The sequence below is a fragment of the Hydractinia symbiolongicarpus genome, chromosome 10 (assembly GCF_029227915.1).
Source record: "Hydractinia symbiolongicarpus strain clone_291-10 chromosome 10, HSymV2.1, whole genome shotgun sequence".
Lineage (NCBI taxonomy): Eukaryota > Metazoa > Cnidaria > Hydrozoa > Anthoathecata > Hydractiniidae > Hydractinia > Hydractinia symbiolongicarpus.
This window is the reverse complement of record NC_079884.1, coordinates 9832543-9847331: the sequence shown is the minus strand read 5'-3', so window position 1 is coordinate 9847331 and position 14789 is coordinate 9832543. Positions and strand designations below refer to the sequence as shown.

Genomic DNA, 14789 nt, shown 5'->3' with positions numbered 1-14789 from the left:
TCTAAAATGACATTTAGGTAACAAAAATCAAAATTATGATGTCACTATTATGTTCAGCATAATTTTTTTGTTAACTGTGACAAATTTTGTCAAAAATAAATACCAATTTTGGCCTGAAACGTCATTTAGATGGCTTCCAAGTACTTAGAGAGTTTAGGCACGAAGTTTAAATCTGTGACATTGCAATTGACCATTTGGTTAGTTAGTTACGAGTTGGAAACACATTCTCGCAGGCAGGATAGTAAAAGAAAAAAGTAAAAATAGTTACTAAAATGAGATTCGAGCACACGACTACTCCCGTGTCGGTGCTCAGAGAGGAAAAAATTTCCATTTTTGTAGGACACATTTGACTCACGAGCTTGTAATAATAGGAAGTCATGTTTGTATTGTGTGACGGAGAACAAAAAAAAACGTTATCTGAAATTTCAACAATTATTTACAACTTTTAAAATTCATATTCACAAAATATAAACAATAACAAAAATAACTTAAACATAAATATAAATATAGTAATTAATATATATAACTACAAATTTGACGTCACAATACTACAAAGATAAATTATAACATACATTCTCCCGTAACACAAGACTTGATTCAGAAACCGCTTTTCGGATATTTTAGTGAGAATTGTAAATTAAAAAACACAGAAGTATAACTATGAGGTTTCAACGTCCGTGTATAACAATTTCAACGATTGTTTAAATGCTCCCATCTCTTGTTCGAGTTGATCTAGGCAAGAAAACAAAATCACCATGGTAACTTTAATATACACAAAACAAGAGCAACAATAGCACATTTGTCAGCTGTTTTAATTAGCAGTTACACATCAGGATTTAACAGCAGTTTTGTGTTGTTCAAAACTAAATGAAAGATGATCGAATGATAGTAAAAGTTTTTTAAGACGAGTACTAAAAATCGAAACAAAAATCGCATCATACGATTTGATAATAGAGCGTGCACACGACGCATTCTGACGACACTTATAGAGTTTTTGCAAAAAACGAGCCATAACTGATTAAGCTACCAGACTATTCCGCTTAAAAAAAAGAACAGATAATAATTAAAAACAATGTCCAGGAAACAGAGAATTTCAAAAATGATGTTGTCTCGTGCTTTTTCTTGGGTTCTAAAAATAGGCTATTTTCCCTGATTCAACTTAAGCCTTTAGTTGTAAAAATGATTGCACAAAAACACTTGACTACAAAACGAATAGGCACTTACTTATTCTTCCAAGAATGGCGTATAATTGCTGCAATTTCTCCTGACATACTTCATTGTTCTTCTCATATAGCTTCGCAAGTGTATTTTCTAATGCTTGACACCAACTCTCTGTCTGTATTTCCATCGTCTTGCGAAATTCTGTAAAGGTAATAAAATCAAACTCGATAATTAATCGATGATCGCTACATGAAGGTAGGATGCTATCACTTTCTGGATTATTGTAAGGTCATTAACCTTTTTTTAAAAATAGACACCATTACAAAGCAATTTTACTTCTTTTTTTTTCTTTCTTGCATGTATTCCTAAGACTAAATTTATGTTGCATACCATGATGTCAGGTTATTTAGCAGTATAGCATTGACATGTTGCCTACCGCTCACTTTCAGGTCAAACTGGTAAAAACCTACCAGCTATTAAAGTCTCATCGTTTTTCCTCTTCACTTCCATATCGTCGATTATACACTGCGCATGCCTAGCTAAACTTTCTGATGACAACACATCATTAGAATTTGCTTGTTTTTTATTGGTAGAATCGTCAGCTGCATCTTCACAACCGGTGACATGTCCAACAGCAGTCTCACTAAAAAAAAGCTTTCACAATACACATTTCTTGACAAAGTCGAATTGCATATTAACAGAGAACAAGAATTTGCACAAAACTAAGTATTTTTATAACCTGATTGTAGCTGTGTTCCGCATGGTTGATTTTCTAGAGTTTTTTACATGTCACATTCAATTTTTTAAGATTTTGGTGGACACATTTGAAACTGTCATACAAAGATACTAACCAGCAGATATCAGCCCACATTGGGGAAAATAACACTGAGTACACATTGACTGTAGCTAAAAGGTGTTAAATACGTTCTGGTTTTTTCTTTTTGGTTTTTTCTTGGTTGGATCAAAATTTGGTTACTTTTTCTAATATCTTGCTAATTTTACTATTTTTATTAACTAAACAAGACTGTAATATGCACCAATCGTTATAAAAATTAAAATCTAAGATAAAATCCAATAAAAAAGATGGAAGTTTCGTGGTTAAAGCAATCTACAAAAAGTTTGAATTTTTTGGGATTTAACGTCGTCAAATGATCAATTTTGAAAGATTATGCTGGAAATGTTACATTCTATAAACATGTGGATTTAAAACCAAAAAGTGAAAATGAAAAAAAGGCGGAGCATCTATTTTAAACTCTTGTAACTCTTAACTTTTACGCATGACAATTTCGAGAATGTCACGGAAATAAACAAAGATTCGCAGATGTCTTAAAGTGATAACAAGCTTCCAAACATACTTCCATTAAAGTAGACACCTACCCTTAACACAATCAGATTTTTTATTTCCAAACTATAAGAAGACTGTAAACATACCTATTTGCTTCCTCGCCATTAAATTTCCTTTTCTTCTCCATCAAAAGATGAAGTGACTAACATGTATATACACACTGAAAAGAAAAGCTTGTATATACGACTTTTCAGGAAACGCATATATAATTTGCGGAAATTTCACCTACATGACATATATTAACCGGTAAATCTTGCGTTCTAGAGAAACGTACAAGTAACATAACAAAACCATTATAGTAATATATATGCATATAAACATATACTGGCTGAATCAAATATGTGTAGTGAAAACCTGATACATCCAAAGAATCAACACATTTATCTGAGTTTTGATTTATGACTTATTAGTATTATTTATATATCAATAAACAGAAATATTATTACATTATGTATACTTGATAAAACATAATTAAAATTGGGTAAAAAAGAAAGAAAAAAAAAGGGTCATAAGTTCATATAAACTACACTGAAGAAAGCTGAAAAAAGAATTTTGGACTGAAGCATGGTATTTAAAATTTTCCTAAGAAAAAAAAAACATTACAGATATAACAACAAAAGATCTTCTTGTTTAAAAATGATACGGTATAACCACCACAAGGTTTTCACGGACATACTTTTTTATAATTTCCTTTTCACATATTCTAGCACATAAAATTTCTTTGATTCAAGTATTTAAAATTAACTTAACTGCAAACCACAACGAATGTTTCTCGGAGTAGTTTCTCGGAGCCAGAACATATTTACTGTAAATCTTGTCAAGTGCAGGATATTATAGTCAAGTGCGTGATACCATTAACACTTCCTGGTTTTTGCCTTTTACTGACCTAAGAACCTTTGACTTTCTCAAATTCTACATACTCCATAAAAGCCCTGCATTAATTGGATGCATAACTATTATAAAAAATATAAAAATGTCCAAAAAACACGAAAATTGTTAAGAAAGTATTGAATTATTTGGCAAAGTTTTTTTTACCTCCAAAAAATAATTTTAGAATCACATTCGCATCAAATATTACATTTTAAATACATTAGTTATACGCTTAATAAAAGTATTAAAAACACCACAATTTTTAAAGCGACACAAAAAAACACAAAACAGGTCAACTATCGTATTTGCACGTTGCCACACGTGATTCAAAGCGTATAACATCTCTCAAATACACGTATGGAACTTGACGTAATCCTTCTTCAGTCAGTGCATTAAAATATGGAAGCACTGTGACGCACAAAGATGGTCTAGTTCTTTGATATCTAAAAGTAACGAATGTAAAGAGTATACTCTTTCAGTTATCACATTGAAAATCATGTTCCTCATTTTAATCATATATTTATAGGTCTTGAAATTTGAAATCATGTTGTATTATAAAAAAAAATGTTTTTATGCATTTGTTTCTTGAATCGTACAGAAAAACAGGGAGGTTTTTGTTCAGCAATAAAATCATGAATTATAAAAAAATATAATATTTAATTTTTCTCACTTCTTTACTAAAGTTGATTGAAGTTTTTTTGCTTCAGATACCAGTGATCCAGAAAAGAGAAAAAAAGCGACCAAACGAGGACACTAAAAGAAAACAAAGAACCTTAGAATATCATTGTAAAAATTCTCAATAAGGAACAGAACATAATACATAGAGTGCAACAACTCACGTTTTCAAATAAAGAGATATAAATGTCAGTACTCTTGGGTACTTTCCCATTCTTGCTGATAATACACAGTATCTCTAAACGTTGGCAGTTGTGCAGTGCTGATAAAATATTCTCTTTTAATATATAATAAGGCTGGTCCAACCTGGAATAAAATTAAAAATAAAGAGATAGATATAAAAAAACATACCAGGTTTCACGCACCATAGTAGCCACCCTGATAAGGTTCCAGGTAAGCTGGAAGGTAACCTGATAAGGTAAGGTTCCAGGGTGGATATGCAAGAATCTTTTAATTGTTGTAGCACGGCCGAACAATTTTAACATCAGAGATTATAATACTACAGTAATTTGAATACAACTCAGGATTGAAACAGTTAGCAAAGAATTAGGAATTCAAGATACACATTTTTCAGAATTTAGTAATTACATACCTAAACTTCTTCAGTTTTTTGCAATTTGTTAATGCTGATTTCAACGATGACAATGCACCTGAATGTCCAGACAGTCCACAATGTGCAATGGAGAGCACCTCTAATTGTTCACACGATGCAGTTATTTTGCTTAACGAAGAAAACGATGAAACACCTGACAAACCTATTGCATGAGAATAAAGAATGCCATTTTTTAATGCAACTGTCATGTAAGTATTAGCTTCAATACCTTGTAATATTTATCGTACCTGCTAAAGTCAACTTTGTCAACTTTGTGAGCTGACAAATAGGAAGAAAGTTTTTATCTTTTAAATGAGATGTTTGCGGACTAAATAGAAAACAAATGAAGAAAAGTATATAAAATACAGTGAAAAAATCTACTATCCACACTACTCTTACTGAACAATAATGTGTTATGCTTGGACATCTGTTGCTTTTCTTTTCATATTCACCACCACAATATCTGTTCGTGACCAATATTAGGTTTACATGTATTATTCTATATTGACACATTTCAGCATAAACTTCGAAGAACTATAATTTCGACTAAAAAAATTCAATGCTGGATTCTAAGGGAGCATAATAAGTTTGTCATCAAAAGGATTAACTCTTCAGACTGTTGGAACAAACTTTTTGCCAATTAGCTTTAGTACATTACTTTTGACCAATACAGTACAAATCTCAGAAATAACAGGAAAGTTCCGATACAAGTTCACGACACAAATTTTTTATTATATTCTGACATTTTTATACTGTTGCTGTGCTTGATTTTCGTGACAACGTTAGCACCTAGTCAAGTACACACAACATTAAAACAACTTACCAATAAAATTGATCCTGGTTGCTCAGTTTACTAAATGCAGAATGAAAACCTGTATCAATAATCTCCAACTCTTTCAGTTTGACACAATCGCGACAGATTATATCTAAACCACTCAAGCCAAAACTTATGTCTAATTCTTCCTGTGACGAACGCAACTTTCTTGACAAGGAATCATCACCAGTCTCCACACTGGAAGAACTACTTTCATCAAACAGTACCAATTTCGAAGCAGTTTGAGGTTTGTACCGTGACGCATTTGCTGATTTTACTTTTGTATCAACTAGATTAATGTTGTTGATCAGATTACATGCTGGTATAGAAAGCGATGTTAAATTTTTCATTTTGCTTAAAAGTGAGCACAATTTATTTAATTCGTATTGACCAGCATGTATATGTAAACAAGACAAGTTCAATTCTTTCAGTTTTAAACAGGAAGTAGCTACAGCATCCAAACCGTGTAGTTCCTGCAAAAAATGAATTGACATCAATAGACTAAAAGACAACTTTGATAGTCATATATATTATATGCTATTGTTAACCGTGTAGTTCCTGCAAAAAATAAATTGACATCAATAGACTAAAAGACAACTTTGATAGTCATATATATTATATGCTATTGTTTTTTAATATTTTGCAGATACTTTTGCTTATGGAACGGCAACATTATGACATTATAAGTCTAAAAGGTCAAATGTTCTTCTTTCCAACTGTAAATTATATAATGACATCGCGAGAAACAAATGGATCAAAAAAGTTATAGTGCCTTGAAAGAAATATGCAGACATTACCTTATCAATCCAGTCATCACAATCAGTAAGGTTCAGTGCAACTAAATTTTCACAATTATTTGCTATTACTCTCATCAAATTTCCCTTGAATGATCCAACAGCAGAAAGATTCAAGTGAGTCAGTTTTGTTAACTTTGACAGCCATGTCATTTGTTCCTTGCAAAGGATGCAGTAACTTAAGTCAATTCTTTCGAATAATATTGAATCTAATACTGTTGTTATGTATTTCCAACATGGCGAATTTATATTTCCAGGTGCAAGTAAAACTGTCAGTTGTTTTGTGTGAGAAACTTTGACTATAGTTTGAATAACAAAGTCCATCACAAGCAAATTAAAATGCAAAAATCTGTTTGCATTTATAGCATGACTTAAACAAAGTTGAAATTTTTCTTTGCACTTTACATGAACACTGTACGTATTTCCAATTGTGAAGTACGAAGAAGATCTGTCACTCAAATACTCTAAACCGAATTCTTCAACAAAAATTTCTTTTGAATCAAACAAAGGTAAAAATTGCTCAAAGCTAGCCAGCGTTTCAAAACGTAATATTAAACTACTCAACTTCTTGAATACTGATTGAATGTCATGAAATAATGGTGTCAATTTTTCATTCTTACGCAGCTCTGTTGAAATATTTGTGCTTGGAATAGACCAACCAAGCTTGTGTAAGTTTGGATTGCTGATTGAAATTTTCACAAGTCCTGCCATGGATAGCCTGCAGCCAGTGAGGAACAGTATTTTCAACTTTGTGCACCGTTGCAGTGCTGCCACTATTTGGTAAGATGGAATCCAAAAACAATCTTTAAATATCAATGTGTGTAAATGATTTGCATACTGGTTACACCTCCGATGAAGTATTGTAGATGATACATGCAGATTGTTATGAATCTCAATCCTCCTAACAATGAAAGAAAAATCATTTCAATAATGTCATTTTCATAAGTAACTTGTGGGAATTTTGATGCATCTGCTTTTTATCTAATTATGCAAAACATTTTTAAATTTTATTTTGCCACTATTTTAACGAGTAAAAATTAGCTTAGACCTTTCAAGTTTCGTGTTCTCATCAGCTACATTATAGTAAAATAATACAAAACAAGTCAAAGTCAAGATGTGCAAAAATGATAAAAGTGCAAAGGCATGTAAATTTGATTGGTCTTTTGATATAAAACCAGCAAAGAAGAACTTGTTCGTATATCGACACTTCTCTATGAAAATATTGTAAGGGTGATCATTATGTGTATAAATGATCATTATGTGTATAAATCGTAAAGAAGCTATTTAAGATGTTAGCACCAAACTTATATAGAAATAGGCAGCCTGGGCAGCTAGCTAGCTGTATTTATGCTATTCTGTTAAGGGTTTTTTATTCAGTTTGATGCAAGGGCTTTCTATCCTAATCTGATTTTAACTCAAGCTACAATTTGGGTTTATATAATACCTAGCTGAAAAGTGAAAGTACCCATATATAGTTGGCTGAATCAAAAAATTTTCAGATGGCGGTCATGGAGTTATACCTTAGACTGTATTATAGATTGCACACAATTTTATATCCTTGAATTGCTACAAAACAACGTCCTTATAAATGTCTTCTTTACAATGTAAAATTTTATTAAAATAAGAACATCCAAAAATGTACAAATAAAAACACTAAGCTTTTTGTAAGTAAGAACTCTTTATTGTCAGCTAAGTATATAACTTAGTATATATATTACGTCTTATTTTGACACATCAATAAAATAGATTGATGTCAATGTTTTTAATTAAATTAGTAAATTCATTGGATTACAGTTTTAACTTTAAGGCTAAATAACTTGAAAATGGATAAGAATAACTGACTTCATCTCTAGAGACCACCTGGGACAAAAATGGTACCAATTTTCTTAAGCTGGGTCAACCCACCCATTTCTAAACAGATTGGTTGATGACATGATCAAAAACCTTTTAAACACACTACCTCTTTAACCATTTGTCAAAAGCACACGATCCTAACATTTTTTGATCAGCTTGTGTCAAGCTCTACACAACAGTAGTAATGGTTAAACAAAGTTAGATTTATCATAATGTAAATAGTTTCTTTTACAATGTTCTTCTGCTTAAGTAGAATTTTTTACAGGTTCATTGACTATCAAGGTACAAGCACTTGTGCAGTGCGATGCTATATTATATGCAATAGCTGCTATTATGTACTGTGGATGGACTTGTATAAGAACTTGTGCAACTTCTCATTTCTTTTAATGATTTAAATATAAACAATCAATGTTTAATATAGCAAATAAACAATCATTATACGCTTTTATTTTTATTGTTACTTTCATTATTTTTATTCACCAAATCTTCTTTGCAAATAAGGAATATAGCTATAAAAGTTAGCTTTATCTTTGGCTAGAAATCTTTTCAATTCCCTACAAATTGGCTTCATGATTACTGTTAATGCCTCCGTATGAGTCTAACTCACCTTCCTTGAGTTGAATATGATTTGGAGAATGATCTATAGTCATTCACAGTTACATATTCTTTTAATATTTGACACAAGTAGTACATAAAATCTTTGAAAAATATACCTTAGTTCCTGAATGTTGTGTTTTCTTTGTAAACTAGTTGCCGTTTTGTCTCTTTTTTTATAGAACAGGTTTTACTTCCATATATAGCGCTGCACAGTTTATTTGCATTTACAGAAAACGAAAAAAGTCTCCACCCAATTGGACATCAGAAATTACAAAAAGATACAAAAGAATACTATTTTGGAGGTTTATTGAGAGCATATTGTATCTCAACCGATTTCTCTGCTAAAACCACCATATTTTGTAAAAAGTACAAGAAAGCAAGCAGGCTATTCATTGTGCTTTGTGAAAAGTGTTATTAAACATTTCTAAGATAAGGAATATATATAAGTTAGCTGAAGAAGATATTGTTCCGTCTTGACTATTTAAGGAGAAAAGGAACTTCTTGCTAAATTGAGATACCTTTCTGTATCGAAAATGAAAATACTGTCTAAACCCTTTTTTTTACAAATTTTACACATCAAAAATCAGACTTTTTAATAATAATGGACTACAGAAAAGGTTAAACATTGATTCAAAATAAAAGACAAAAACCCTCATTCTTCATCCTGTATATAAAAAAAATTTCTCTTGTTCTTCTATGGAAAACTTTAAAAGCAACAAATTAAACGAGTTTGAAGCTATTGTTGTCACTGTGCAATTTCTAAAAATGGTTTATAATAAATTTACAATCATCATTTTTATGAATTAAACTAAGCATTTTAAAGTAATAAAGTGTTTCTTATGGTGTCATCCCTTATCCCTTTTCTTGATGCACAAACTGCCTTTTAATTGTAAATAATTATTATGTGTGCATAAATAAGATGTTTATGATGTAGTTTTTCAGCAATGATTGATTAAATTAAAAAGCTTCTGTTGATTTTTGAAATGTTGGTTATTAATTTTTATAAAAAATATATTTAACTATGTCAAAGTATCAAATTACATTATAATACATAATACATAATGATGGATAAAGCCCAGCTGACATTAAGCATGAATTTTTTAGCACCAGCCAAGAAAAATTAAATTTTTTAGATATGATGAGATGAGATAAACTGCTCATTATAAATATTATTAAGGGATACCTGTTCAAAGTGGGATCATGTGATATATTGTAAAATCGCTTATTCACTTGGCTGATAGATATTAAATCTTCCGTGTTAAGAAATCCACAAATAAGAAGTAAAATTTCATCTGTAACTGACTCCATTTCAAAGTCTTTTCATCTAGAAAAATAATAAAATAATACATTATTTGTACATTTGCAATTTAGAAACGTCAAAATATACCCGCAACTTGTCCACAAATTATATAAAGGTTTACCCTTAATTTGTTTAAAAACTGTGAGAATATGGCCGAATATTTTATGTAAAAAGCAATATGGGATAGCTAAAATGTTGTCAGAGTAAACTATCATCATACTCTAACAAAGAAAAGCTGTCTCATTTGTTTGCCAACAAATTACGTATTTGTGACTCTTATTAGTTTAAAGCATATAATATAACATACATCAAACCAATTAGTGTTATAATAGTATTATTTTGATCAGTGGTTTAAAATCTACACAAAAGAGACAAGGGGATATCAAATTTAAAACAACAATTCTTTGCACGAGGACAAGGTTATTGCTGACGCCAATAACATTTTATTCATTTCAGAATTACTTTTTCTGAAGGAAATGGATTTTCCCACAAGCAAATAAACTAGTAATAATAAAATTTGATAATAGTATTTTAATTTTCACTCCAAAAGTGTTAACAGGATGTACACCAGAAATTTAAAATACTTGTTTATTCCCAAATAGGAATTTCATCAAGCTAGCTTAAAGAATTACTGAAATCTTTTTCCCTCACATATTTAATAAAAATGGTTATCATTCTTCCAACTAATATTTGTGAAATTTACCTTAGCTATGCTAGGCAACAAAAAAAATTTAAAATGTATTTGATTTTAATTTATAGACCACTTTCAAATATATTGGTTGTTGTGATTATGAGAACAGTGAGCACACACACACTTTTGTGTAGGTAAAAAAAAGCAGGACCCACACAGGGTAAAATAATTATTAAAGAAGATTAAAGATTTTTTGGTTAGCATAAGATCGAAGAAGAACTGGAATTAAATTTTAAACATATTCTTCCAATTTTAAGCAAAAATTTCTTTTTTGGATGGATTTCTTTAACTACTGTGGTCTATTGTTTATATTTTCTACCTACAGATATGATTGGGCATGTGCAAAAAACCACGAACTTTTTAAGTTTTGTAAACATTTATTTGGCAAGTCATCTATATAATAATATGGAGAGTGTGTCTGTGTGTGTAATAGCCAAAGTAGATGTGTTCATTTTCTTTTTATGTAGTCAAAAATATCTCAAATGTTATTCGACAAATTTAATGTTGTGACGTCAATAACACTAATTTAACGTAAACATCTTATATAAAATTAAAGAAGCCAATACAATGCACCTAAAACCTTGAAGCTAAATAACTTGGAAACAAGGTGGTGGTGATGTCAGTCGTTTTAAACCACATGGGTAACTAGAGACAATCTGGGACCAAATTGTGTAAGTTTATAGTAAACCTGAGTGCACGAATCTGTTTTAGAATCAGGCTTTTTCAGGAATATTTGAGTAGGTGTGGTATGATTCGCACATGTGTAAATCAAGTAACGCGTGCGATGTAAATTGCTTGTGCAAAGAATGTTATGCATGCGATACGGGCTCCAAGGTTAACTTTTGATGCGCATTTATTTTGCGGTTAAAAAGTGTGGACATGCCCCAAATAGCATTTGTCATTTCTTATAATTGTTTATTTTTCAGGTCATCACAAGCAAATAGGCAAAAATATGCTTTGTTTTCAAATTAAAAAAAATCTTTATCCACATGGCTTAAATAAAACTTCGAAATTTATTCAGAAAGTTCAGTTAAATTTTAACAAAGTTTATACAGAAAAAAGAATTATACCGCACATGGGTTTTGCTTTTAAAAGTATAAAGAAAAAATCCATTAAATTTGAACCCGCTATGGTTTTCAATTGTTTTGTCAAATGAAGAAATTATCTACAATTAAATCCATGATAAAATGTGTGTTCCTCTTGTAAGTGCAGTTTTGCAGACTTGCTTCATCCGTCGGCATTCACCTCTGTATTAGTTAAGAACCGCATGGCTGAATTTCTTGTGTAAAACCTGGTTATTAACGACGAAGGGGCCAGGCAAAAAGAGATTTATGTCTACGTAGTTCTTTTATCTAAGTCAGGAGTCGGTATGCTATGAATAGGCTTGCTTGTGGATTGAAAGGATCAGGACTATTCCATAATTCTGAGATCTAGAAGTGTCTGACCAAGTCTATTGGACGTTTTGTCTGATGAGTCTCCGAAAATTATTTCGAGGGCTGCCATTGCACGCTACAAAATGGATTTTTAGGTTGATTTTGAAAATTCAATATTTATTTTCAACGATTTGTGCGTGTGCCAAGGCATGCACGTGCAATCGCACACCTCATCTGAAAAAGCCAGAAAATGGAAAGGTAATGACTTCATTAAGATAGCTTTAACCCTAATATATCTGTAAGGCGGAGGTCAGAAGTTTTTGGTGTAAAAATAAGGTCGATCGGGTGAGTCACCTGATCGACCCTATTTTTTGATCAAAACTTTTGATATACTGAGTCGAAAAGCTAGAAGGACAAAAAATATTATATGCTTGTTGTCTCCCCAAAGCCATTACCCACTATTATTATTGTGCTACACTTTAAAATGCTAAAAGCGTTCTAAGAACTAGTTGAATACGATGCGTGGAAACTCCATTTAAACAAGGTGCACAAGTTATCATTAACTATCGACGGTTTAATGGCGCGCGATGATGGCTGGATAATAGGATAAAATCAAATTCTTGAGTTATCATTCGCCGACCGACCGACTCCATTTTTGGTGCTCAAATGAGTCTAACACCAGATATTTAATTTGTGACATCCAAAAAAAGTATGTCTTATTTGTTAACTGCCCAGACAATGAGGGTGCAGACTCGCTGAAAACGCCGTATACGTGAGGGCGGCTGGGGGCGTTTTGTCAGGGTTTTTGTGTTTAACTGCTCGGAATCTGGACCCGTTTTGAAAGCGCCCAAAATGCAACTCGGGCCAGCTCGTTTTTTTCGTCGTACTTACAGTTTATTTGTTTGCGGGATTTGATTACAGCTATTTAATGAATAAATGATATAAAAAACAGTCTTTCACTACCACTGCTCGACATTAAGTATCTTTGAAGTGAACAATATGTCGTCTCTAGTAGTGATGGTTATTTAGCTAGCTACCTAGCTAGCTAGGTAATCTTTTTAAATGAATTGCATGTTTCTTAAAAAATCTATCATAAGTAGTTAGTTAGCCATAGCTACCTACACTTTTTTCCTCGAGATTCATTTCATCCTTTTCTTCAAACCAATTATTAACGTCCAATCCAAAGAAAATGCGTTATTTGTATGCCACCATCTTTGTTTATGCTCTCCAATGCTAATCCTATTTACTTATTTGTTTGAAAATTTAAAATTTCCCGCGTGTCCTCCAGCCTAAAAATGTAACCGCTAGGCTAGGAAGAGAGGAGGCCACGTTACTGCGCACGGCTGCTGGAGTTCCACTGAAAATCTTTGCCCCTATTTCTGATATAAAATAAGTAATATAAGGGAAAATATCAGTTATGTTGAGCATCCTCCTCCTGACAATATGTTTCCTGATGTCAAAACCCTTATTTGACGACCAGGCAATAACCCTGGGAACGAGGTTGCATTATATATAAAAGATAGGAAAAGGGGTATAGTAGCCCTTCGCAAACTAAAAAAAAGGTTTTTTGAGGATAATCGTCTCATGTAGTGGCGTTGAAATTTGTCCTTCTCATATCACAAAACGATCCACTCTCTTCTTCCGCGCAAACACAACACACACAAATTCATTTTCACAATAAGTTTCTTCCCACCTGCCTCTCACCCGACTCCTCCTTTTATAATACTTGGTGGACGCACACAAGATGAAAAAAATTACGTGTTTTATATAGCAAACTCGTTTTCAGCCTAAGATATGTTAATCCTATCAGGTCATCGATTTTCGCAAATTCACAGAAAATAATTTTTTTAAAAAATTGACAAATAAAACCAGTAAAGTTAAACCTTATTACAAGCTCGTGAGCTTGTATTAAAACGCAACTGTGTCCTACAAGAATGGAAATTTTTGCCTCTCTGAGCACCGACACAGGAGTCGTCGTGTGTTCGAATCTCATCTTGGTAACTATTTTTACTTTTTTTTTTTTTTTTCTTTTTTAAAAAGATAAGACAAGTGTTCAAAACACTTGTTTAACTAACTAGTAAATAAAGGTGTTTCCACCAAACTTTTTAAAAGTGAATGTAGGCAGAATTAACTGAATTAATGAATTTCGCAAATTTTGGGGTTTGTGGGTTTGTGGTCTTTCTTCTTTCTGTCAGTCGGTTCACCCAAGACGGACCCATCGAAAATTAAAAGTTCGAGGAATTTTCCGTTCAGGAAGGTCTCACAAATCAATTTTGAAAAATAAGTGTGTAACAAATATTATTGCGTATCTGAATAGTAAAATATGTCGTGTCTAACTTCGTAACAAAAATCCCAATTTGATAGACAGCTTTTTGTAAACTTTATTCGCGAGGTTGTTTGCGTATATCATACGTCTTGTTAAACCTTAGTAGGAACATTTTTGGCTTGTGATCTCAAGAACCAGCCTAAAGCCAGTTCCGACCCAAAGTACGAATACTCGCCGCTGACAAATTGTTGTTTTGATTTTTTTGTTGTAAGTAAGTGGCAAAATAACCGGTAAGTCAGAGGTTGTGACGCTAACAACGTTAACTGACAATGAAGCAAAAAGATTATAGACAGAACGATTACCGCGAATGCCACTTTTGAAAGAAAAATTATGAATGCAAGCTTATGAATGCAAGCTCGTTACTAGGACCTGTTGTCTCTGGCGAGACCGGAGTCAG

The 14789-nt window shown here is 32.1% G+C and overlaps 2 protein-coding genes across 2 annotated transcripts; both read right to left on the bottom strand.

The window, feature by feature from the left end:
• Positions 1 to 413: 413 nt before the first annotated feature.
• On the bottom strand, positions 414 to 3412 carry LOC130612208 (synaptonemal complex central element protein 2-like). The gene is made up of 4 exons (XM_057433510.1): positions 2593 to 3412; positions 1632 to 1804; positions 1225 to 1362; positions 414 to 732 (listed from the first exon to the last, which is right to left on the bottom strand). Exons 1-4 carry the CDS (start codon positions 2631 to 2633, stop codon positions 659 to 661), a joined length of 426 nt encoding a protein of 141 aa, XP_057289493.1. The 5' UTR covers positions 2634 to 3412; the 3' UTR covers positions 414 to 658.
• Positions 3413 to 3554: 142 nt separating this feature from the next.
• Positions 3555 to 13916, bottom strand: LOC130612206 (F-box/LRR-repeat protein 18-like). The gene is made up of 9 exons (XM_057433509.1): positions 13189 to 13916; positions 9886 to 10026; positions 6255 to 7152; positions 5467 to 5930; positions 4892 to 4971; positions 4644 to 4806; positions 4216 to 4357; positions 4047 to 4129; positions 3555 to 3819 (listed from the first exon to the last, which is right to left on the bottom strand). The coding sequence occupies exons 2-9, from the start codon at positions 10008 to 10010 to the stop codon at positions 3669 to 3671; spliced, it is 2106 nt and encodes a 701-aa protein (XP_057289492.1). The 5' UTR covers positions 10011 to 10026; positions 13189 to 13916; the 3' UTR covers positions 3555 to 3668.
• Positions 13917 to 14789: the final 873 nt, after the last annotated feature.

What these genes read in the sequence shown, in the direction of transcription:
- LOC130612208 (XM_057433510.1), bottom strand. Translation starts at nt 2,633, where the DNA reads ATGGAGAAGAAAAGGAAATTTAATGGCGAGGAAGCAAATAG. An exon ending in AATGGCGAGGAAGCAAATAG is followed by an intron (nt 1,805 to 2,592) that starts GTATGTTTACAG and finishes GCTTTTTTTTAG; the next exon opens with TGAGACTGCTGTTGGACATG. An exon ending in CGATGAGACTTTAATAGCTG is followed by an intron (nt 1,363 to 1,631) that starts GTAGGTTTTTAC and finishes TTACCTTTACAG; the next exon opens with AATTTCGCAAGACGATGGAA.
- LOC130612206 (XM_057433509.1), bottom strand. Translation starts at nt 10,010, where the DNA reads ATGGAGTCAGTTACAGATGAAATTTTACTTCTTATTTGTGGATTTCTT. An exon ending in GTGATGACTGGATTGATAAG is followed by an intron (nt 5,931 to 6,254) that starts GTAATGTCTGCA and finishes CATTTTTTGCAG; the next exon opens with GAACTACACGGTTTGGATGC. An exon ending in AAAAAACTGAAGAAGTTTAG is followed by an intron (nt 4,358 to 4,643) that starts GTATGTAATTAC and finishes ATTTTATTCCAG; the next exon opens with GTTGGACCAGCCTTATTATA.